General features: G+C 40.7%; 1 protein-coding gene across 21 annotated transcripts in view; it reads right to left on the bottom strand.

Annotated features, from left to right (window-relative positions):
- Positions 1-1,685: 1,685 nt before the first annotated feature.
- Pphln1 (periphilin 1) overlaps positions 1,686-24,576 on the bottom strand; it is a 131,834-nt gene continuing 108,943 nt past the window's right edge. For all 21 annotated transcript variants that reach the window (XM_015993173.3, XM_076556658.1, XM_006974310.4 and 18 more), the window contains one exon: positions 1,686-4,132. In XM_015993173.3, coding sequence (XP_015848659.3) covers positions 3,938-4,132 — 195 coding nt within the window. In that variant the 3' untranslated portion in view covers positions 1,686-3,937. The remainder of the gene's footprint in view (positions 4,133-24,576) is intronic.

Raw genomic sequence — 24,576 nt, 5'->3', positions numbered from 1 at the left:
GAGTTTAATGGGTTGCAGGGGTTTTTCCTTACTGGTATCGCCATTAGTAAAGGTGTACATGCTCCTGTATATAAATTCTCATCCATGCTTCTGTATGAAATCCTAATGATACCTATTGCTTACCCCCCTACAAAAAACAAAAACAAAAAACAAACAAAAACACCACAGGAGAGACTAGCTGAGAAGGGGATCAGCAGAAGTAGGACAATAGGGAGTAATAGGAGATAAATACAAGTAATATATATATAAAATGAAAATATAACAAAACTTATTACGAACAATTAATATAAGCTAATTTATGTAAAGAGAGTCTGCTGCAGTAGACACCTTCCAATCTTTAGAAAAGCAGAGTAGGGAAAGGGCGAAGAGGGTAGGGTTGTTTTGTTTTGTTTTTTGACTTTTTCGAGACAGGGTTTCTCTGAGTCTTGGATCTCGCTCTGTAGACCAGGCTGGCCTCGAACTCACAGAGATCCAACCTGCCTCTGCCTCCCAAGTGCTGGGATTAAAGGTGTGTGCTACCACCACCTGACAAGGGTAGGTTTGAAAGACTGTTCCTGGTGGGATGGGGGCCACCAAACACTTTATTCAGAGGTTTGGACAGGGGTTCAACAGGTCCACATGACCTGATGTCCTCAGCAAGGGAGACTGTCGAGGCTTCCCATCACTGGGAAAGATTTTCCCTTCAGTGTCGCCATTCCCCCGCCCCGCCCGCCGCCGCCGCCCCCTTCCCCCCCATGCTTACACACACAGGCAGACTTTGACATTCCCGGTCTTCAGCTCGTTTCCTTCATACTCTTCATTGTGTGTGAAGTCAATTACCGCCATCAACTTCACTGGACCGAGAGGCACCTGGAGGGTTATTAGAGAAGCACACTTCTGGATGTCTATGAAGCTCTTTCTAGAGAGGGGACGTTAAGGGCGAAGACACTCCCTCAAAGTGATGTCTAGAGGCTCAGGAGGAAGGAAGAGGCCCACAGGTATAGACATCCCCCACCCCCCCCCACCTCATGCTTCCTGGTTGCCATGGGATGAGCAACTCAGCTCTACTGCAAGCTCCCCATCCACCCACCATGAAGTCACATCTCACCACAGACCGAGAAACTGGGGCCCAGCGCCAGTGTACCAACATACCTGAAATCATGGTATTAAATCCATCCTCCCTCCCTGGTTCCTCTCAGGACTGGTCACAGCAGTGAGAACTGACTGGCCACACGGGCGATCCCCCCCCTTTCCCTTTGCATTCCCTCCTTCTCAACTTCTGGTACTTCTCAGTCTGAACACATTCTATTTCTCCAAGACCCGGGGCTCACGCTTCACTCAGAGGTGAAGACACCTTTCAGTCGACAACATTCCCATCTGGGCTCAGAACCAGAGCGACACAAAGAGCAAGGTTCTTGCCCTGCAGAGTGACAGCTCAGACGGAGGACTTTCAATCTTGCAGTTCACGGAAACTCAGATTCACAGTTCTCTAACTCCCGAGCATTTTACTGGGCCAGGCACTATCAGGACTGCTTCAGTGACATCCCAACTCCGTCAAGTTAATAGTGTCTCAATTCTCCTCTCCTAGCCCGCTGTTGAGAGGTGAACTCAACAGTAAAGAGTTATCGGGCAGGCAGAGTAGGAAAGTTTACACTTTAGTCATATAGGAGCGGGGTGGGGGTGGGGTGGGAATGAGAGAAGACAAGTTACTTAGCATCGGTTGCTTTATTTTGCATTTTTAAAGTTCACAAAAACTTTACAGGATCTGCTTCCCCCATGTTGATCATCAAGGCTTTATGGTAAGACAATGAAAATGTTATCACACAAATTACATATACTCAAAAACAATGGATAATTTACAAATATCTATCTAATCAAAAACATTTTACAAAATACACATTCTAGTACACATGAATTTATCTGCTTTAAAATTAGACTTTCAAAGGCATTTTAAAAAACAAAAATAAACAAAACATTTAACACTGACAAGCCTACAGAATAATGCTGATGGCAAGCTACAAATAGCTTCAAATGCTGAATGTAAATTGAGGGAAGGAGATTACTGGTTGGACCTACATTTAAATAGTACTATTAGTAAGATTCTCTTTTAATGAATTTCTACCAAATGAACAATTCATTTGCCTTGGTAGCTCCTCAGATTTTATAGTCATGCTTGGTAACAACTTGATTTAATGGAGCTGAGAGTTAGTGGGAGGAAAAAGGCATCAGTATTTCAGTCTTTCTGAAGTGACCGCAGTTCAATCACTACTTGTACTGAGGAAGAATATGTCTATAAAAGGTATAGAATCTCAATGCCAAAAATAGCTCCAAGTGTTCTCACTTAGGAAACGTAAAGAAAAAAAATAAATGTCCTCAATTAGATTTTAATTTCCAAAATGGCATAATACATATCTTCACACATCCATTGTAGGGCTCATTAAAATTATTCATACTGCTATTTCTACTTTTAATATAATCTGTATGTACTTTGGGGGTATCTCTGTAGATAGTATCAATAGAGGCCACTAAATGTAATGGCAAGCATGTGGCTCACACCTGTAATCCTAGCACTCAGCAAAGTTGAGGCAGGAAAACCAAGAGTTAAAGGCCAGGGCAGGACAGTCTGAAGCCAGCCTAGGACACAGAGTGAGACCCTGTCTCAAATAAAAAAGGAAAAAGGACAGAAATGAATGAAAAGGAAAAAAAGGCTACTGAGCATGGTGGCACATGTGCAGCATGCAGGAGGCAGAGAGAGAGGCAGGAGGATCTCTGTGACTTTGAGGCCAGCCTGGTCTACACAAGAGGTTTTCAGGCTAGCTAGGGCTATAATGTAAAACCCTGACTTTAAAAAAAAAAAGTAGTGGATAATGCAATTGGGCAGTAATTAAAATCATGATTTTTAAGGTACTTAAGTATCACAAATTACGTATTTTGGCTCACTGCTATGTTGGAAGGGACCAGGAAATGAGTAGAATGTCCTAATCGTCTCTTCACTTATTCACTGGCTCACTCACAAGGTAAGGGGAGCTGAGCTGGCCTCACTGTTTTCTACCTCATTTCTATGATAACGCTTGTGAAAAGGGAGATTCTCTAAGTCTACAGAACTGAGATCATGGAAATTCACAGAGAAATCTCATTTAATCGCAAGCATGAGCTACTTGTCAGGTCCTTCTTTGATAAAGAATGTGCCTAAAACAAAATGCAGGTTCTTGTATAGTCTAATTTTTTATTATAGCCACCAGAAGGGTTTCTGAGAAATCTCAACTTAAAATGCATCTTGCATCTCAGATTGAACACTTCTTATCAGTCTTCTATTGTTCAGAGAGAGCAGTCAGGAATCTCACTTCATAGAGACACACTAAGTTCAATGACTTGAGAATAAGGTTTTGTTTTGACGTGTCCTTTAGAGATTGTTTAAGTGCTTCTTTCCTATACTAAGTAAAAATTATTCTCAAAGCAAATATCGTAAGATAGCAAAGTTTTAATTCATTAAGACAGTATATTTTGATATTACCAAAAGTTACAAAGCTGAGAAAAGCAAGCAGCAAATCAAACTCAACTCAAAATGCTAACAGTGCCTACGAGATGCACCCTGGAACGATCTCTAACTACAAATTATACTACTGAGACCAACACGCCGTGGAAGACCGGGGAACAGGAGTTAAGTAGAGAGAGCTGCTCTCCAGAACTGCTTTTTTGAACTTTAAAAAATTAATTGAACATTATTTTTGGGAGGGAAGAGGTGTATGAAGATGGATTAGAAGATTCTACACATAGGAAAAACATTCAAATTAAGATACTTTAAAAGCTATTGTAGATGTTTATTTGACACTAGAAACGTGGTCAGCTATCATAAAGTATTTCTCTTCATCACAAAATAGTAAGGATTTAAACAATCCAAGGGGAAAAAAAATCTAGAAGCTTTAAAAAATTTTTTTTGACTGGGGCACTAATTCTTCTAAAAAGGGTCTCCAAAATCTTGAGTAGAATTATCATACTCGGTAATGAAATGCTTGAGTTCTTCAACACACCGCTCGCCAATTTCATGTAAATTCTGCCTCAGTGCAAACTGTATGGACTTTTCTAATGAAGGATCTTTTTCAATCAGCATTTTCACCACCATCCCGAAAGTCTCACAGTCTTGTCGGTAAACCTAGGATGGTGAAACACATTTTGGTTAGTATTTCATTAATCAATTAAACGTTGGCAGAACTAGGATGCTGAACTCTACAAGGGAGACAGAGCAACACGGCTGAACCTCGGCAGTACAAGCACAGCGGCCTCGGGAACCTGTCTGGGCTGTCTGTCCACAACAGAGCAAGAACAGACACACCGAGACACTCATCACCAGAGCAGAGTCATGGCGGGCACCTGGAGCAAGGCAGCCTACAGACAGGATAAAGGAGATAAGGACAAAAGTGAGGCAAACAAACAAATCACTTGTTCAGAAGAAAACGGCTAGACAGATCTGGTGGCCACACTTTAATCCCAGCAGAAGCAGAAAGATCTCTGAGTTGAAGGCCAGTCAGGTCTACAAAGCAAATTCCATGTCAGCCAGGGCTACATAGTGAGACCCTGTCTCAAAAAAAAGGGAAAAAGTTTCCGCACTTCAGATTATAAACAAAAAGCTCTAAGAATGCTGAGCATCTATCTAAGGGCAAGCACTTCAGCTATAAATATTTAACCAAAACAGGGTTAAGATCAAAACAATAAATTATGCATATACAGATATATGTATGCACTACACATCCATGTATATATAAGCACATATACATGCTGTGGAATGGTCTGTATGTCAAATTGCTCTGATTGGTCAATAAATAAAACACTGATTTGCCAGTGGCCAGGCAGGAAGTATAGGTGGGACTAACAGAGAGAAATAAAAGAACAGGAAGGCAAAGGGAGTCACTGCCAGCCGCTGCCATGACAAGCAGCATGTGAAGACGCTGGTAAGCCATGAGCCACGTGGCAAGGTATAGATTTATTGAAATGGATTAATTTAAGCTATAAGAACAGTTAGCAAGAAGCCTGCCATGGCCATACAGTTTGTAAGCAATATAAGTCTCTGTGTTTACTTGGTTGGGTCTGAACGGCTGTGGGACTGGCGGGTGACAGAGATTTGTCCTGACTGTGGGCAAGGCAGGAAAACTAGCTGCATATACATGTGAGGCATATTTTTTAAAGTGTATTTTATTTCAAAATACGTAATTATCACTAGCAATTAGATATTTACTTTCTAATAAATGTATATCTCCTCTATACTAAATGTATTTTTCAAATTTCTATACTCCCTTTTGTACTCCATAGTTCATGTACTTAAAAATATGGTTGAGTCTTTGTAAAATTTATATGAATGAAGTGATTAGCTGGGTGGTGGTGGTGGTGCACTCCTTGAATCCCAGCACTCAGGAGTCAGCAGATCTCTCCTCAGTTTGAGTCTTGCCTGGTCTACAGAGTAAGTTTCAGGACAGCCAGGGTAACACAGAGAAACTCTGTTTTAAAAAACCAAAAATAAATAGATAGATAGACAGACAGACAGACAGATAGATAAAACAATAACAACATCAAAAGATCCAATTGAAAAGACCTTTGTTTGTTTGTTTGTTTTGTTTTTTTCAACATGGAGTTTCTCTGTGTAGCCCTGGAACTCAATGTAGACCAGGCTGGCCTTGAGAGATCCACATGCCTCTGCCTTATTTTCTTCTTCTCTTTCCTTTTTTTCCCCTTGTTTTTTTTTTGTTTTTTGTTTTTGGTTTTTTTTTTTTTTTTTTTTTTTTTTTTTTTTTTTTTTTTTTTTTTTTTTTTTTGAGACAGGGCTTGTCTGTTTAACACCCTAGCTGTCCTGGAACTTGATTTGTAGACCAGACTGGTCTCTAACCACAGAGATTTATCTGCCTTTGCCTCCTGAGTGCTGAAATTAAAGGTGTGTGCCGCCACCACCTGGCTAAATTTCATTTTTCCAATGTACAATAACATACCACCATTCTTCAAAAACTGATTTTATTCATTCTGAAATCATACATACATACTTTTCTAATATGGTAAAGTCTGTGTATAACATCAAGTTCAACTCAAAATTTATTCAGTTTATCCCCAGGCTTCCTGGAAATGGAAATGGTTTTAGTCTTAGAAATCAACGAGAAACTGTGTTATTACTCACACACATTACATGTGGTATTGAGGGAACAGGCACATTGCGACTGATCTCACAGCACATGATCCCAAGTCAAGCCAACACAGTACTGTGGGAAAGCAGTCACCATGCTTGAGCTGTGTGGAAGTAAATCCCGGTAAATACAGAACTTACACAACAGCACTAACACCAACCACAACCGCGGTAGACTGCTTCGTGGGTGGTCTGTTTTACTGGCTTTAAATGAAAAAATAACAGATGAAGATAAGGCTACACTGAACTAACCTATGCAGTTTTTAATGTCACTCTGCTTCCTACTTCCACCCCCATTACAGAACACAACTGTGCCACACGAGTATGAGAAAAGCATTCTGAAATTCTAACACTGAACCATGACCACCTGTCACAAGATACAAGCATTTTTTGCTTAGTATATGTTTTTATTAAAAGTCCTTTTTGAATTATTCACTGGAATACAAAAATGTCTGTACTTTTTTTGGATGGGAATTAACTATTGAAAGCAACATAATTCTCTACTTGCAGGCATTTTTTAAAAAGACTATTTAAAATGCCCTAGTTGGACATTAGATAGGAAATAGTTTTAGTTAAAGTAACATTTTCTAAACACAACTTGAAATTGTCAGGAACCTATTTCCGAAATCTGTCCCACAGTAAATCCGCCCCGGCAGGAAGGGCGCAGCTCTCTGTAGGGAGCTTGTTTGCTTACGGTCCCCAGATGGAAGCATCAATAACCTGCAGGTCTGGAGGCTGCAGGCCACACAGGAAGGCCTCATCAAAGCAGGATTCAGGTCAGTGTCCGGGTGGGGCTCACACAGACTGCACAGGCAGCTAAACGGCAGTGGATGAAAACACCGCCCAATGCCGTTCACAGTCCTTTACTGTAACGGCCAGTGTCAACAACCACATTCTCACACAGGACCTCTAGGGATAAATACTGGTTACCCGTGCTTTCCATCAAACATAAAGGTTCTCTGTTGACTATAAAGCTCTATCTGAAACTGCTCGTCAGGGCCGGCCGGGCCGCAGTCTGGGAGGAGCGCTAGCTGAGCCCGCACATCCGACAGCTCTGCAGTGAGGAGACGGACAAACAGCAGCTTGCTGGGTGCGAGACCGCTAAAGAGCGCGACTTCTACTCTCTGTTCTTGGGGGGGGGGGGGGGGGGGGTGCGAGACCGCTAAAGACCGCGACTTCTACTCTCTGTTCTGGGTGGGTGGGGGGGGTACGAGACTGCTAAAGACCGCGACTTCTACTCTGTTCCATGGGGGGATACGAAACCCCTAAAGAACAAGACTTCTACTCTCTGTTCCATGGTGGGGGGTACGAAACCCCTAAAGAACAAGACTTCTATTCTCTGTTCCGGGGGGAGGGGGTACGAAACCCCTAAAGAACAAGACTTCTATTCTCTGTTCCAGGGGGGCGGGGATACGAAACCCCTAAAGAACACGACTTCTACTCTGGGGGGGGGGTTACGAAACCCCTAAAGAACACGACTTCTACTCTGGGGGGGGGTTTACGAAACCCCTAAAGAACACGACTTCTACTCTGGGGGGGGGGTTTACGAAACCACTAAAGAACACGACTTCTACTCTCTGTTCCATGGCGGGGGGTGCACAAAATTAGGCAAGATAAGGCGTGGTTAGCACATGCATCCAAGTCTGGAAGACTGGAGGGGCACAACTGCTGCTTTATCATCCAACAGGACTATTACCTCTGTTGTTGCTGGTTATCATTTCATATAATTTCCTTTAACCAAACTCACTTGCTTAAAAGACTCTGTCCTGCTTCAAGAAGGTCACATCCTCATAATGGAGGCAAACGAAGATAATTAAAAACCCGTAGTATTTGTGGAGATTAACAACATACTTTTAGACAAGTATCAGCACTGTGTCAGATAGTAAGTTGACTAAGGCTGGAACCCAGGGTCTTACCTGTGTTTCCCACTTCTGCCTACCAATGATTTAAATCTCCAGCTCAGTAACATAGTTGCAAATAATACATGGGATAATAACATTTCTCAACGGAAATGTTAAAACATTCTGAATTAAATAAAAATAAAATGTCAAAATTTGCAAAGGGCAACAAAAGCTGTATTTAGAGAAAAATGAATTATTGGAAGACAAAATTAGTAGTTTATGACACTAGAAAAAGAAATGAAATTCGAAGTAACTATAAGAAAAAGTAAAAAACTACCACAGAAAAATAAAATTAGAAACAGGAAGTAAGGGGTAGGGGAGATTGCTCAGAGAGCAAGACCTGTTACCCAAGACAAGCAGGAAGATCTGAACTCAGACTGTCCCAGCACCAGTGAGGCAGAGTCAGGAGGATCCCTGAGGCTGGCAGACCGGCCAGTCGAGCTGGATTAGTGAGTTCCAGGGAAAGCAAGGGACCCCGACAGGTGTTCAGTGACTAAGAGTGTTTGTGGCTCTCACTGAGGACCCAGTGAGAGCTCTTAACACTCAAGTGGAACAGCTCACGAGCACCTGTAGCTCCAGCCCCAGGGGATTCTGGCCTTTGCAGTACCTGCACCCATGAGTACATACAAGCAATAAAAACAATTCTTTAAAAGATTTTTTTTTTTAAAGAGATCAAGTGGAGAGTGATTGAAGAAGATACCCAGCACCAAGCTCTTGCTTCCTTATGTATGTATGCACACACGCAAAACAAATGGGAAAGAATTGGTGTAAGCAAAAGCTGGTTTGGGTTGAAACAGTGTCTCAGTTAGCACAGGCTAATCTCTCAAGTGCTATGCAGTTGAGAATGACCTTGAAACGATCCTCCTGCCTACGCCTCCTTAGTGCTGAGATTACAAGCATATATTACCATGCCCTGTGTGCTGAGCATGGAACCTGGGCCTCAAGCACTCTAGGCAGGTACGTTAACAGTGAACTACACATCCCCCAAAGCTGGCTCTTTGGAAAGATAATAATACAAGCGCTAACTCTATAACCACAGTAACCACCTTTGGGAAGGAGAGAAAATGACTTGATTTCAAGGACAGTCACTAGAAAATAAAGGGGTAGTATAAACTCTCGTCCCACTAATTAGACGAAATGGACCATTTCAATGAAAGACATAATCTGCTAGAACTCTTAAAAGGATAGACAGGGTAACCTGACACTCAGAGCAGACATAATAGATGCAGGTGTGCCCCTGGCAAATTCTCCTCACACTGCGGGGATGGAGTAGAATCTCCACAGCCACCTCTTCTAGAAAACAGAGGGAGAAATGCTCCCTAAATCACAGGACCTAAACTACTCGATTCCACCAGCTCCCAGATACAGACCATGGGGTTTGGTTAACAATACAAGCAATACTGGTTTGCCAATCAATCAATCAATGCCAAATTCTAAGGAGAGGAGCAACTGCGAGGAAAAGGTTGTTTCCCAAGTTTCTGCAAAGAACTACTTAAAAATTAGATATATTAATTAAAATGTTGATTTCAGAGCCTGACTACAGTTTCAAGGATTAAATGAGACAATATAAAGCATTCATTCATAACAGTGACTTCCATAAAAAGCATGTAATCTGTATCAGAAACAGTGATGAGCATGAAGTAAGGAGAGGCGGTGTTCTGTTTTGTATTTGAGGCTGCTGGTCACACTGGATTCTCAGAAGGGGAGGAAGATGATGAGTGCTACTGCTGGACCCATTTCTCCTTTCCTGCAGTCTAGCATTAGGATGAGCCTTTCACCTCAATAACCTAATGTACAAAATCCCTTAGAGCAAGCCTAGAAACCTGTCTTTAAGGTTACATTGTGAGACCACGTCTCAGAAACAAACTAGAACATCTGGAGCAGTAGAGATGTGGTCAAGTGAAGAGGACACGTTTATTTCATGGAGTGGTTAGCACAGTGTCATGTGACACAGACACACATAGCCAGAGCTGACAGTGAGCCTGGGTCTGGATCAATGAGAGAATCATTGCTAATCATAATCATCAGCAAGAGTGAAGAAAATCCTTTCAACTCCCATAAAACAGAAGTTAATAAATGTTGAACGAATAGCAAAAGCATGCTTTAAAAGAACACATAAGGGCCAAAAGGCAAAGTATGGGCATTTAAATTCATCAATATTAGCCAAGGAAGAAACAATAAAGAAGACAATGGAAGAAAAAAAAAAAACAGCTCTAATGCTAAAGAGTTTGTCTACAAGGAGACTGTCAATCAAATGCCCTCCAAAAATCAAAAAAACTAACAACCGAAGTATGTTGACTGTTGAAGTCAGGAAATAAATGGGAAAACACAAGAACAGTGTACCAGGGGTGGCAGCAGTTATGAACCCATGCTGCTCAGTACCATACAGAGGCCACATAATATAGCTGTACATTTATACTGGTAAAAATGAGGTAGCATTAAAGCTAACATTCGCCACATTCCCAACACTAGTGCCCACGACATCGCCCAGGACACGTGTGGACACCTCCCGTCCTGCTGGGGCCCTAGAGGGCAGAGGCGCGCACACCGAGTACAGACGACGAGTGCTGACCCAGTGTAAGACTTGAGCTGGAATACAAACGCCCATCACTTTTAAAGGAGTGAAACAGAGAAACCCTGTCTTGAAAAACCAAAATAAATAAATTAATTAAAAGAAAACATAAAAATGTACGTTAAGAAAGGAACTCCAACTGGGGCACAGACACTCACAAACTCTACCATGTTGATAAGATTGGTAAAAAGTGACAGCACACCGATGTTAAACAGTGCAGACCAGTTTAAACATCTAATCTGGGGCTACAGAAATGCGAAAGGCATCAAAACTCCTGTAGCCTGTCTTGCTCCTAGCACTGTACTAACAGAAAAAGATGCAGTGTCTTAGTTAGGGTTTCTATGGCTGCAACAAAATACCATGACCAAAAAGCAAGTTGGGGAGGAAAGGGTTTATTCAGCTTAAACTTCCACACTGCTGTTCATCACTGAAGGAAGTCAGGACAGGAGCTCAAACAGAGGCCATGAATGGGTGCTGCTTACTTACTGGCTTGTTTCCCCTGGCTTGCTCAGCCTGCTTTCTTATAGAACCCAGGACCAGCAGCCCAGGGATGGCACCATGCCCCATGGGCTGGGCCCTCCCCTACTGATCACTAATAGAGAAAATGCCTTACAGCTGGACATCATGGAGGCATTTCCTCAACCGAGGCTCCTTCTTCCTCTCTGATGACTCTAGCTTGGGTCAAGTTGACACACAAAACCAGCCAGTACATAAAGGTTGCTAAGAAATATATTCTGAACACATAGCATTCAATATGCAGAAGAAATTATTATAATCATAAATTCTAGCACATAGCCTACTATTTATGTCTACATACTAGAAACATACACACACAACACATACAAAAATCAAAGCTGTAAGGAAGGGCCGGTATGTAGCTGGTGGTGGCTTAGCATGTGCAAAGCCCTGGCTTCCATCTCTAGCACCACAGTGTAAACAACAAATACTAAAAGCTAAAGAACAGTGCTGAGAAGATAAAGGTTTATCTGTGGAGTTTTTATATTTTATATAAACAAGACAGTCTACATCATGACATGTATATTCATGTGTTCAGGAATGAAGTGCACTGTGATATGCAACTATTGAGACATGCATTAAAACTAAATGAACTAATGAGAGGTCTGCATCCACAGCTATGGACTCATGCACACTCTTCTTTGTTACTCCTTACACAGTATTGGACACTGAATTATGTATTGAAAGTCATCTAGAGAGGTCACAAAGTATATGGAATGTTATATAGGTAGAAGGCAGGAGGCAAGGCAGAGATCACAAAAAGCACAGAGATACTGTTAACCATTACAGACAGCATGGAAAACCAAACAGCACAATGTTTAAGGAGTACTGATTCATAATCTTCTCAAGTGTGCAAGTGACAGTATGGACAGACTAGAATCAAAATGTGTTGAGATGCACAATATAGGCAAAGTTCACATTAAAGAGCAAAACAAAAACCAAACAAATTACTTCCAGGGCTGGGGATGCAGCTCAGTTGGTAGAGTGTTTGTCTACATACACAATGCCCGGGTTTGAGCCCTAGCACAGTATAAAACTGGACGCAGTGATGAGACTTACAATGAGCAAATTCTCCTGTTGCTATCTTCCATCTCACACACAAGTGCTGGAATTACAGATATGCACCACCAGGCATGGCTTTTTGTATGGGGTTTGAGGACTTAATTCTGGTGTCAGGCTTGGGTGGCTAGTGCTTTTCCCTGCAGAGCTATGTCACTGGCCCAAAAAGCCCCTGAGAAGACACATTATCTACAACCAACAATCTTAGGTAGAATCTAGGAAAAGAAAACGTATGTATAGTTATGCCTATTTTTGTGTGAGTAAGAATTGCTGAATATAATTCACTATTTCTGCTTATAATAAATTGAAGGTAGATGATAATTAAATTCTACAAGAAGCCTGCATGTTGCCACATATTATTTTCACTATGGCGTATATTCTATTTAAACAGGTCCGTCCCCCGTCCCCCCCCCCCCCCCGCAAAGTTGAGCTATTGGTGTAAACACTGCTTTTTTTTGTTTAGCAAAATCACCAGAACTAGAACAATGAATAAATTTGGAATAAGAAAAACAGGGAAAATCAGAAATAAAACCTTTTGTTTGGACTAGTGTCACCGAATATTTGATTGGTTCAAATAAAATAAGGGTCAAAGGTCAGCTTATCATGTGAGCCAAAAGGAATGCCAGACAGTCGTTTCCTCTTTGACTTTCCTCTCACTGGAGTGCCATATGCTCATGTAGATAGAACAGACACAGAACTTTTTCATATAAACACGCTCTGGAAAAATGCATTAAGCCACTCTCATGTCCAAGCATATTTCCAGGACCACATGATAATAAAATACCAACTTTAAAATAATGTGGCTCCACCATTTGAGTTCAGAGTATTCATACTGTGATATAAATAAAAGTGCAGAAGTTATTATTTATAGCCAGGACTTATTTCTTGAACAAACACCAATCATCTGTAAGTTAACTGGTAAACTAGCCTATTATTTTAAAAAGGAGTATTTATATGTTTTCAGAGGTACCAACCCCAGTGGTGAAACCAGATTCTGTTAGGCATCCTTAATGCCCGCTGGCTGTGTGTCTGCATTATAGTTATGAACAAGGCCTGAGCAACACATTGTCCATTTGGAGTTTGTACCATTAACAACGGACACAAAGAGAAATGTTTTAAGAAGATAAAGGTGGCTAATACATCTTTTTGCAAAAACCAAAACCAAAACCAGTGTGGAAACAGTACCATTCAGGATGGCATATGTAAAAACTCACAAGGACTACACATTACCAAGACGAAGCAATAGTTTAAAGAAATGTTGTAGCTTCTGCTTCTGCCTCCACTGTGCAGCTGGGACAAGGCAGCTCTGGAATTCCCCAACACTGAGTCATCTCCAGTGAGTCCAGCCAGTATTTATGCCGAACAGCTCAGCCATGTCCCCGCAGCTTCTTCATTCTTGGCAAACTGTTGCCAACAGAAGCTCTGTACCTGTGCTGTACTGCTACTGAAGAAATGTGCTGATCCACCTTTCTGATAGTGCACTCACATGTCTTAGCGTACTTATTGGGGCTGCAATTGGAGGGTTTTTTGTTTTTTTTTTTGTTTTTTTGGTGTGTGTGTGTGGTTTGTGTTTTTTTCTTTGTGAACAAAACATGATTGTTTAGCTGGAAAAAAAAATGGCTAGTGGTTCAGATGATCAGATGACCGAGTTCAACTCCCAACACCCATATCAGGCAGCTCACAACTGTAACTCTAGTTCCAAGGGATTCAGATACCTCTGGCTTCCTGGGGAACCTCAACACATACATATGTGTATACTCACATATAAACATACACATACACATTTAAACATATGTATAACTATATTACAAAATAATTAAAATAGGTTCACAGATAGAAGAATCACTTACATTGGTCAAGCACAAGTAAATATTTTAGTCAAAAAGGGTTATTTTTATGTGAGAAGCCAAAAAGAAAGATTCTAGACAGAAATCTGCATCAGACAAGAGCTCCGAAAGGGAAAGAAGATATGGTCGTTTTTAACAAATCAACACCAACAAAACCCACATTATATTGTTATTATTGTCGTCGCCATAGTCAGCATTACCACACCATCATGATTATTCTTGTCTGTCTGCTGGGAGGAGTGAATGCCCCTGTTGGCATCAGAGGTCAGCTCTGTGGAGCCAGGTCTCTATTTCCATCTTCACATGGGTTCTGGGGACCAAACTCCCAGAGTCAGGCTTGCAAGCACCTACACTTGATAAGCCACCTTGCTTACCAGAATCAATGCACAGAGAGGCCAACAGAAGTGAGGACCAGCAGTCTCCAGAGACTACGGTTCTATTGAAAGTATAGTAAGTCTGGATGGATTCAAAGAACCACTATAGTTCCAGGCACACACTCACCAAACACTCTACATGACCAGTAAAACTAAGCCACGAAGTATTTAGGAGCACTATCCTATTTTTGAAAATTCTAAATTATGACATGTATTAGCCATTTCCTGCTTAAAATGTTTAACATGAGGGTGATGTTTTCTTTCCCCTATCCTTTGAAAGCATTATGATCAATGCCTAAAGCTAAGTTACAGGTGCAAATTTATTATCACTTGCTTCTTTAATAATGAACTGTGCAACATCTAGTAGCTCAAGAACTTGATCATATAATTAAAGGTTAAGAGTTTGTGACTCTTTTTTTTTTTTTTAAACTGAAATCACCTTCACCTAAGCCAGTGGGCATTTCTGACTACTGGGTACCATGCAGAATACTTTTACTTGGTCAGCCAGCAAGGGTTACAACTCGTTAATTAAACAGTGTGGTTTACCCTATCTACCCTTACCCACAGGGTGCTATGAATTGCTGGAAGAAGTCCAAAACTGCAATTATTCAATCCACTGTGAACTCCTCCAATCTCTGTCGACTTTTCTATCAGCATATACCACGCTGAGTGTTCTCAGGCCTTCCCACACCCAGCTCAGGAACTTCAGATGAGATAGGACTCCCTTCTTCCCTATCTTATTTCCCTCTGCTCTTAGCAAAACTGCTTCTTTCCAGATTTATCTTCTTCCCACCTCAAAAAAACACCCTGCTCTGATTTTTTAGTTAGCTTCTCTTACTTCAGCAACTGCTGTTTCTCTCCAGTTTCCCTCCTAACCCTTACACACACAGTCACTCTCCTCCACACTGCTCCAGTCTAATCTAGGCTCACCACTGAAGGAGCAAAACACGTCTCTCTAGCTAAACTACACACTGATCACAATTACACTTGTGCTAAAAATTCATCCATAAGCTATTCTGTCCATCAAAGAGTTTAGAAAGTACCTTCCTCCTTTAGCATTTCAATTGTTCAAAAATCCACCTCCAACCCACACATTCCTATGTGACCACTGTGGGCTAGTTGCTGTATTTTTTTCCCATCAAGTTTCAGTGAACGTACTTTACTCACAGTGTTCTTCACTCTGGGTTTCCCATCCAATCCTTGTCAACTGTCCTTTCACCTTGTGGAGTCTATACTAACGTGAGGAGTCAGGATGAGATAGAACACTTCCTTCCTGCTGGGTCCTTACAGAAAATGGAACCATAGAGCCTTCCTGGGTTCTGAGTTGTTCTAAGGAGGAGATGTCATTTCCCCTGGAAAGCCACACGGACTTGAATTTCTGACTACAAACTAACAAGCTCACAGGGGAACTTTCTAAATGAGTAAGAGTCAGCAGAAACAACAGGGGCACTAAAGCCTGGGACCCCATCCAGTATAAAATATACAATGTTTCTTAATATGGGCAAGCCTAACCTACCCGAGGCTTCATTCTAACACAAACATGTTTCCCATATCATGGTTTTGAATTATAAGCTTACTGTAAGCCAAATAGCAATAAATAAATAGTAAACCAGTGGCCTTTTGATTGAAACGGGCATAAAGGGAATCTTGTTTACACCATGCTTGGTTTTTGTTTTCTCCTTAGAGTAAGATTATTACTTAGAGTAAAAACATTATTGACTGAGCTTTATCAGCTGTGTAGCCAGTGACTGTTTGCCAGTGAGAGTTATACAGGCATGGTATGTATCCAACAATGCCCCTTCCATTAGTAGGCTAAAAGGAACTTGACTTAAGCAGGCACCTTTGTTAGCTGCTGAAAATGGACTGAAGGGGCATCTGAAGGACACTCTGTCTTGTGCAGTTTGGTTCTGAGATTAGTTAATTCAGGCCAAGAGAGATCAACGCTTCAGGAAATCTTCAGTGTTTCTTTTTTATTGGTGGTAGGATTGGGGCACATCTGGGATCAAGCTTAGGGCTTGTGCAGGCTGGGCAAACATTTAGGAGATAGAAGCAAAGCCAACTTGAATCTCTCCTGTGTCCATAAGATTGAAGGCTTTCTCATGAATTTATTATGTGCTTGAAATATACTGAGAAGATTAATATAAAAAACTATGTGTTCTAATTGATCTTGACAACAGAGGGAGTAAGAAATTATTTTTACTTCAGAATATATTGCCTTTTAACATATAGTTTCCATGTGTCCAGATATGGATCTTTTGAAAAAACTGATCATATTTAACATAATTTATGCCCCCACTTGGAGTATCTACATTTTCATTAAAGCCAGTAAATTATACAATGTTCTTCCTGCTGGGCATTGGGCGTGAACACCTTTAATCCCAACACTCAGGAGGCAGAGACAGTTTCAGGACAGCTAGAGCTACAGAGAAACCCTGTTTCAAAAAAATAAAAGTGTCTCCCTGAATACTCAATGGGACGATATTGAGATAGGATGTTGTAGCCACTCTGGCCCTCAGCTTCCCGAGTGCTGGGATCACAGTGGAATTTCACAAAGCAAGGTTTTGCTGTTGCTTTTTTATTGGTGGTAGGATTGGGGCACATTTGAGATCAAGCTTTGGGCTTGTGCAGGCTGGGCAAACATTCTACCATTGAGAAATACCCCTATTTTTATTCCATCCATCCATCCATTTCGAGACAGGGTTTCTCTGTGTAACAGTCCTAGCTGTCCTGGAACTCGCTTTGTAGACCAGGCTGGCCAACAGAAATCTGCCTACCTCTGCCTCCCAAGTGAGCCACCACTGCCTGGCTTCTATCTCTTTAAAAATCTTAACCTGCAGGTTGTCTTGGTTAGAACTGACTCTTTACATCTGTCTCTGTCTGATTTACTGTTTAAACCATACATTACATTAAGGGTTTTTCCTCCTCCTCCTCCTCTTCTTTTTGTTTGTTTGTTATATTTTACTTAATTATAAAGGAGGGAGCTGAAGGATGACTTGCTGGTCTTGAAGAGAACCTGAGTTCAGTTCCTGGCCAATGCCACATTGAAAAAAAAAAAATTGTCAAGAATAAGTTTATGGGGGCTATGCACATGCTACACACAAATACTGATTTCTGTATTTCCACCAGGGGCTGGAGCACTTAAGGATTCTGGTAACTGTAGGGACCCTGGAAACAATGTTCCTGGAATACCAAAGCATGATTATAAAAACTTTCAAACAACAAAACACACACATTAAAAAAAAAGAGAGAGAGAGAGAAGTGAGGGGGGAGAAAAAAGAAAACACATCACAAAAGAAAAAAGGGGGCCAGTGAGGTGGCTCAGCAGATGAAGGAACCTGAGTTTGATGTCCAGGGCCTGTCAGACTGTCCTGACACCCTTCTCCCCACCCCCAGATACAGACAGACAGGCAGATAAGGAAAAACCAGATAACATAATCAGCTCCCCCCTCCTCTGCACATATCTGATATATGACTTCAAGTTACCTTTGAATAGAATCACAATTTTTAGTGTAATTTTACAGAAGTCTTCCATAAAATATCAACGAGCTCACACTGTATTAATGTGAGAACACCTGAGAGTCAAGTTTGCTACTTTCAAGTGTGAAACCCGTACATTTAACAACAGTCAAGAGAAGACAGCAGCAGATGTTACACGTGATTACATCTTGAAAAATAAAAGACAGCACATAAAGAGGAAAAATAAGGGAACAGTTTATGGTTTTAAGAAGGGGAAAGGAGAGTAGAAAATTCCAAGGAAGAAATTATTTTAAAAAAATTATTTGTACATTACATAATTGTTGTTTTGCCTACATGTCTGTGTGAGGGGGTCAGATCCCCTGGAGCTGGAGTTTCAGATAGTTGTGAGCTGCCATGTGAGTGGGTACTGGGAACTGAACCCAGTCCTTTGGAAGAGCAGCCAGCCAGTGCTCTTAACCTCGGAGCCATCTCCCCAGCCCCAGAAGAAATCATTTTTAATGTTATATGTTATATCGAGATAAAGAACACTGAGAAAAAGAAAAAGCCAAACATAAAAGATGAAAACAAGATCACAGTTACCCAGAATAAGCAGGGTATTTCATAATAAAGTTTTAAATTTTGAAAAATTATGAATGAGAGGAGGGAAAAGAAGAGGACAGAGAGGAAACAGGGTGGGAAACACAAGAACAAGCCTTAATGGGAGAAGACTGAGACCCTCCTGGGCTCCACAGAGAGCAAGAGCAGAAGGCACAGAGGCAAGGGGTCCAAGCCCCGACACAGACCGTGCTGGCTACAAAATATTCCCAGGAAGGAATCCAAGAGTGACCATCACCTCAGGGCTACAAAGAAACAGGCAAGTATCACTTAACACTGGCACATGCGCTGGGATTTCCAAAACAGGGAGGGTGTTCCGAGACAGGTTGTCAATCTTGCTACAGAACCAGTACTTACTTAATTACACTTAACAAATGTGGAAAGGGATCCGTAAAGCATTAATTGAAAGCAGTGGCAACTAGACTGTACTTTATGAATGTCTTTAACATTTTATCTAGCAACAAGTAAAACTGCTGATTTCAAACAACAGAACTTAGTATTAGGAAGGGCAATTTGCACCACCAGACGAAGTCTTCACAGAACACTGAACAGTGCTGGCACTTGGCCTAATCCTACTGGAACACTCTTCCTAAACAGACTTTTCTGCATTCCCTTGGGGCAGCATCCCCAAGGATAAGGTCTAGAATGGACTCCTAATACCTTGTACCCTTTTATAGTATGGTTCATATAAATATTTGGAATTTAGACTATTTTTTTAACCAAAAAAAAGCCATTAAGCTTATTATGGACTTATGCTAGGTATAACTATTGAAATGTTAAAGGCTGAGAGACTTAATTCTGATACTTCCAATATGACAGATTATCTCATATCAAGTTAACTCTTTCTCTCCCAGGTCCTCAAATGTGCTATACAGTAAGCATGACCTTGAATACCTTCTGAGTGCTCAGACTGCAGGCATGAACGACCACACCAGGTTTATGATTTGCTGGGCAATCAAACCCGGCACCTCATGCATGCTAGGTAACTGCCAACTTGGTTACATCACCAGCCCCAGCTCCTTTTCTTCAAATGAAAACTACCCCACACTACTTCAGCAGTAAGTTCCAGTAGTAACACCACAAACGGGATTTATCTGGTAAACTATACATTTCAAAAACTTTAAAATTTGGCCAAAAATAATTATTTTTAGTTATTTTAGAAATACAATTTTTCCCCCAGAGGCAAATCTTAGGATTGTGTTTTACTAAATATACATCCAAAATCTGAAGAAGTGGCTGGTAATGGATTGTTAAATACAACTGGGTAGACTTGATGGCTAGACATGATAATACTGAGGGAGAACTGTACTTTTAAGAACACTTGTAACTTGTCTGATAACAAGGAAAAACAGAGAATGTTTCTGTTATGTGAAGTAGGCTAAATGCTTCACTCATACACATAACAATAGATAGAGCTTCCTCTATTTGAAAACAATTTCATTTTAAATTATCACAAACTAAAAAAGCGGATTCTTCTCAGTGTCCACAGCTCTCATTCACAGTTCCAGGACAACTGCCTAACCTTTATTAATGAACTTAGGAAAAGAAGGAGCAGGAGCTAGTCAGAGTGCTGGGGCTCAGCAGGCTGGTGACAGGATTTCATTTTCATATAAGATACCTTTATGTGTCTACTAAGAGTGTTAACAATTAAAAACACCAAGCAATAGACAGAACAAAGGACTGCACACACAGCTCAACAGCAGTGTGCTTGCTCAGCATGCGAGGGCCTGGGTTCGATTCCCAGCACTACAATGCTGTGGATATTGCTCTGTATAAATAAAATGCTGATTGGCCAGTAGCCAGGCAGGAAGTATAGGTGGGACAAGCAGAGAAGAGAATTCTGGGAACAGGCAGGCTCAGTGAGAGAGACACTGCCAGCTGCTGTCATGACAAGCGAGATGTAAGGTACCAGTAAGCCACGAATCACATGGCAACTTATAGACTAATAGAAATGGGTTAAGATATTTAAGATATAGGAACAGCTAGCAAGAAGCCTGAGCCATTAGGCCAAACAGTTTAAATATTATAAGCGTTTGTGTGTTTATTTTATAAGTGGGCTGTCAGAACTGGAGAGAAAACTCCAGCTACACTACAATAAAACAAATACACTGGGTTCATAGACAAAAAGAATATCAAATATGATTTAAATAGGAAGAGTCAAAGATTACCTAGTCCAACCTTTGCAGAAAAGCTAATAAAAAGCCCCATTAAAAATGGTTAAAATGTGGAATTTAAAGCAAACAAAAAATTGATACATGTATCAATCTAGTTTTGGAGCACAATAATATTTACCTATCAGCTAATGCCTAGGCCAAAACCAAAATGATTTCAAAATTCACTTGATGTTTCTTAGGCAGTTGGAGCTCCTGGATAGTTATGACCTACAGTGATATAACACATACCAGGGCTATGACTAACAGATAGTGCCTGGCTTCAATGAGAACACGTGTGGGTGTGTGTTACATATACGTAAGTATGTATGTACAGATAGGTATTATAGTCTGAGGCGTTTCAAGTTAAAATCAGAACAGCCAATCCCCTTTATCAAATGCTATGGCATTCACTCTACTTTTTACGGTCAAGAACAGCATAGTAGGGCTGGAGAGATGGCTCAGAGGTTAAGAGCACTGGCTATTCTCCCAAAGGTCCTGAGTTCAATTCCCAGCAACCACATGGTGGCTCACAACCATCTGTAATGAGATCTGGTGCCCTCTTCTGGCCTGCAGGCATACATGCAGGCAGAACACTGTATACATAATAAATAAATAAATCTTAAAAAAAAAAAAAAAAAAAAAAAAGAACAGCAAGTAAGTAACCCTTCTTAAGATGTTCCTACCCTACAGCTGGGTGGTGGTGGCGCATGCCTTTAAATCCTAGCACTTGGGAGGCAGAGGCAGCAGAACTCTGAATTCTAGGCCAGCTTGGTCTACAGAGTGAGTTCCAGAATAGCCAGGGCTACACAGAGAAACCTTACCTTGGGGGAAAAAAGTTGCTACCCTCACCATATTCAACTAGATATTATCAAACAAATACACAATAATTCCATTTTAAGTAGGCATATAAACAGCCAAGATTACTGCTAGTCTTCCCAGGACTTGGCCATTATCTGTTTTCTCTCTGGGACCCTGAAGATACTTCGTCCACAGTCAGCTGGAAGCAGTTTATAGAGAAAACTACGCCCACATTGCCAAGAGCTGGGGGGTGTGGGTGGTTTTTGGTTATTTGGTGGGTTATAGATACTTGTTATCATTCAGGGGAACATAGACTATTGATACAAATTTAAAGTTATGTTTGTTGCACTGGATATATGTTCTTATTCTTGTTTAAAGGATTTTTGTATATTGATAAAAGTTTAAGGTTACTTTTGTTACAACATATTGTATGTATGTTTGTATTTTTGTTACAAGTATTGTGCCTATGCAGTTCATTTGGAAATGTAGGATAATGTTCTAGTTTTTGAAAGCTATTATTATAAACTATATAGGATAATCAGGAAACATAGGTCAGTAATCATTTATAACAATCAAATTTATAGACATTTTTCTAGGTTAAATAGATATATTTTAGATAGATGGTCTCCAAATACTTCAAGGACCTATAGAATATGGCATTTAAAATGTTTTGTTAAAGTTTTTCACGTCAATGAGACACATCTGCTCCTGGCAGCACCAATTACTTCAGAGAATATGAGCACTGAAGAAACTCTTTATGGAGTTTGCTTTCATTGTGGCAAGGTTAGCCACTGGGCAAAGAAGCTGCCTTTGCCTTTGACTGCTGACAATGTGGTGTGCGGACTGGACATGCAGGCTATACAGGAAAAAGACTGTTGAACTTTGCCAAAACAAGGCAAAACAATTCCTCACAATTTCTGCTTCACAGAAGAGTGTGCCAGATACTCTGGGCCTGTAGGCTGAAGACTGATGCCCCAAAATTGCAAAGAAACTTTGGGTGACTGTCTAGGCAGCCAAATGATCTGTTGTTAAGTAACAGTACATCCTTCTGGGTCTTTGATGGAGCTGAAGACTAAATAGTTATACTTGTAGGTTTCCTTAGTTATGATAGAAAATAAATTATATATAAAACTTTGGAATCACTAAGATGGATGGATGGTGGAATGCTTTCTCTGAATTTGCTAAATGTAAATGGACTGAATATTGTAAGTTAATTCTTACTCAAAGCCCAGGAACAAAGGAAACCTCATATTGTTCATTTCTTTAGTCATTTCAAATATTGATTGAAGAGCATCTCCAGCTGTTTGCTCACTATCTTTCATATCACACATACTCACTCCAGCATATATCAGCTGGACATGTGACAAAATAGAGAAAGGGAAAAGCCCAGAGGCAAAAGGTAGACAGGATAATTTAAGTAAAGAAAAGCTGGCAAGAAACAAGCCAAACTAAGGCTGGACATTTATAATTAAGAATAAGCCTCCATGTGTGATTTATTTGGGAGCTGGGTGGCGGGACCCTCAAAAGAGCCAAAGAGCTAAAAGAGCCAAAAAACAAAAAAACAAAACAAACAAAAAACCCAACAGCAGACAATGAGCAAGAATAGGTGCCAGAGCATAAGGAAGCCAAATGTGTTGGGTTAAGAAGGTAGTCCCTACCTAACACAGAATGTTGAATGGAAGTGGGATGTTTGAAACAGTTCATTTCTAGAAATATAGCATATCTTGGACAGAAATGAATGAATGTCTTCTGGATAGAGAATTTACACTAGTGCTCTACCATATTTAATTCTAATCTGAATCTTTTATTAAAAAAAAAATCACCAGCACCATTAACACTAATAAAATTCTCAAATGCCCAGGGATGACAAGGTGACAATCTATCAAAAGATTATGTCCCTGCATTGAGGTGATTCTGCTACACTCTACCCCATCTGCCTGCCTTTAAACTTCAAGAACTGCTACACTGTGGCCACTAGGAAATTCTGAAGTGGAATTTTTATTTAAACTATAACATTGCCTCAGTGAAAAGACCTGGGGTTTCAAAACCCCAGGGGAGCTGAAGAGACATTTCAGCAGCTGTTCCTCTTCCAGAGGACCTGGGTTCAATTCCAGCACTTACATGGTGGCTCACAATTGTCTGAAATTCTAGTTCTAGGGATCTGATGCCCTCTTCTGGCCTCTGATGGCACCAGGCACGCATGTGGCACACAGACATACATGAAGGCAAAACATTCATACACAAAAATAATTGCTATTATTCATTAAATTTTTTTTAAAAGATTTATTTATTTATTTTGTATACAGCATGTATGACCAGAAGAGGGCATCAGATCTTATTACAGATGGTTGTGAGCCACCATGTGGTTGCTGGGAATTGAACTCAGGACCTCTGGAAGAGCAGTCAGTGCTCTTAACCTCTGAGCCATCTCTCCAGCCCCCATTAAAATTTTTTTAAACAATCCATGTACATGAAAAATATAAAGAGGAATTACTGAACATCAATGTAGCAACCATCTTGTTTTTACAGACCTTCATGACTTTCTATTATGCATTGATATTTAATCTTTAAATTGGAAAAAAATTCCTGAAAATTATTTCCTCTATTTAAAAATAAGTAATAAATTATTATACATACATGTATTATCATGTGCTAGAATTCTGAATTTGGGGAGATTCTGGTCTTACTTCTTCCCCAGGTGTGAAACCAAATTCTCTAATGGAAAGAGAAAGTTCCACACAGCTTCTATCTTATAGCACCCTATTACTTTTTCAAGACAGGGTATCATGATGTACTTCAGGCTTATCAAATTATTTTTCTCCTGCTATTTGTCCACAGTTCATACATTTCTACTAGTTTGGCTAGTTGTCTCTGTACTTTTTCCAATCATGGTCTCGATATCCCTTGCTCATAGAATCCCTCCTCTCTCTTATCGAACGGATTCCTGGAGCTCTGTCTGGGACCAGGCCGTGAATCTCTCTGCATCTGCTTCCATCAGTCACTGGATGAGGGTTCTATGACAGTTAGGGTATTCAGTCATCCCATCACCAGAGTAGGCCAGCTCAGGCACCCTCTCGACTATTGCCATTAGTCTATGGTGGAGTCATCCTTGTGGATTCCTGGGAACCTCCCTAGCACTC

This window comes from Peromyscus maniculatus, chromosome 20, assembly GCF_049852395.1.
Source record: "Peromyscus maniculatus bairdii isolate BWxNUB_F1_BW_parent chromosome 20, HU_Pman_BW_mat_3.1, whole genome shotgun sequence".
Classification (NCBI taxonomy): Eukaryota; Metazoa; Chordata; class Mammalia; order Rodentia; family Cricetidae; genus Peromyscus; species Peromyscus maniculatus.
This window is presented reverse-complemented; position numbering and strand designations above follow the sequence as displayed.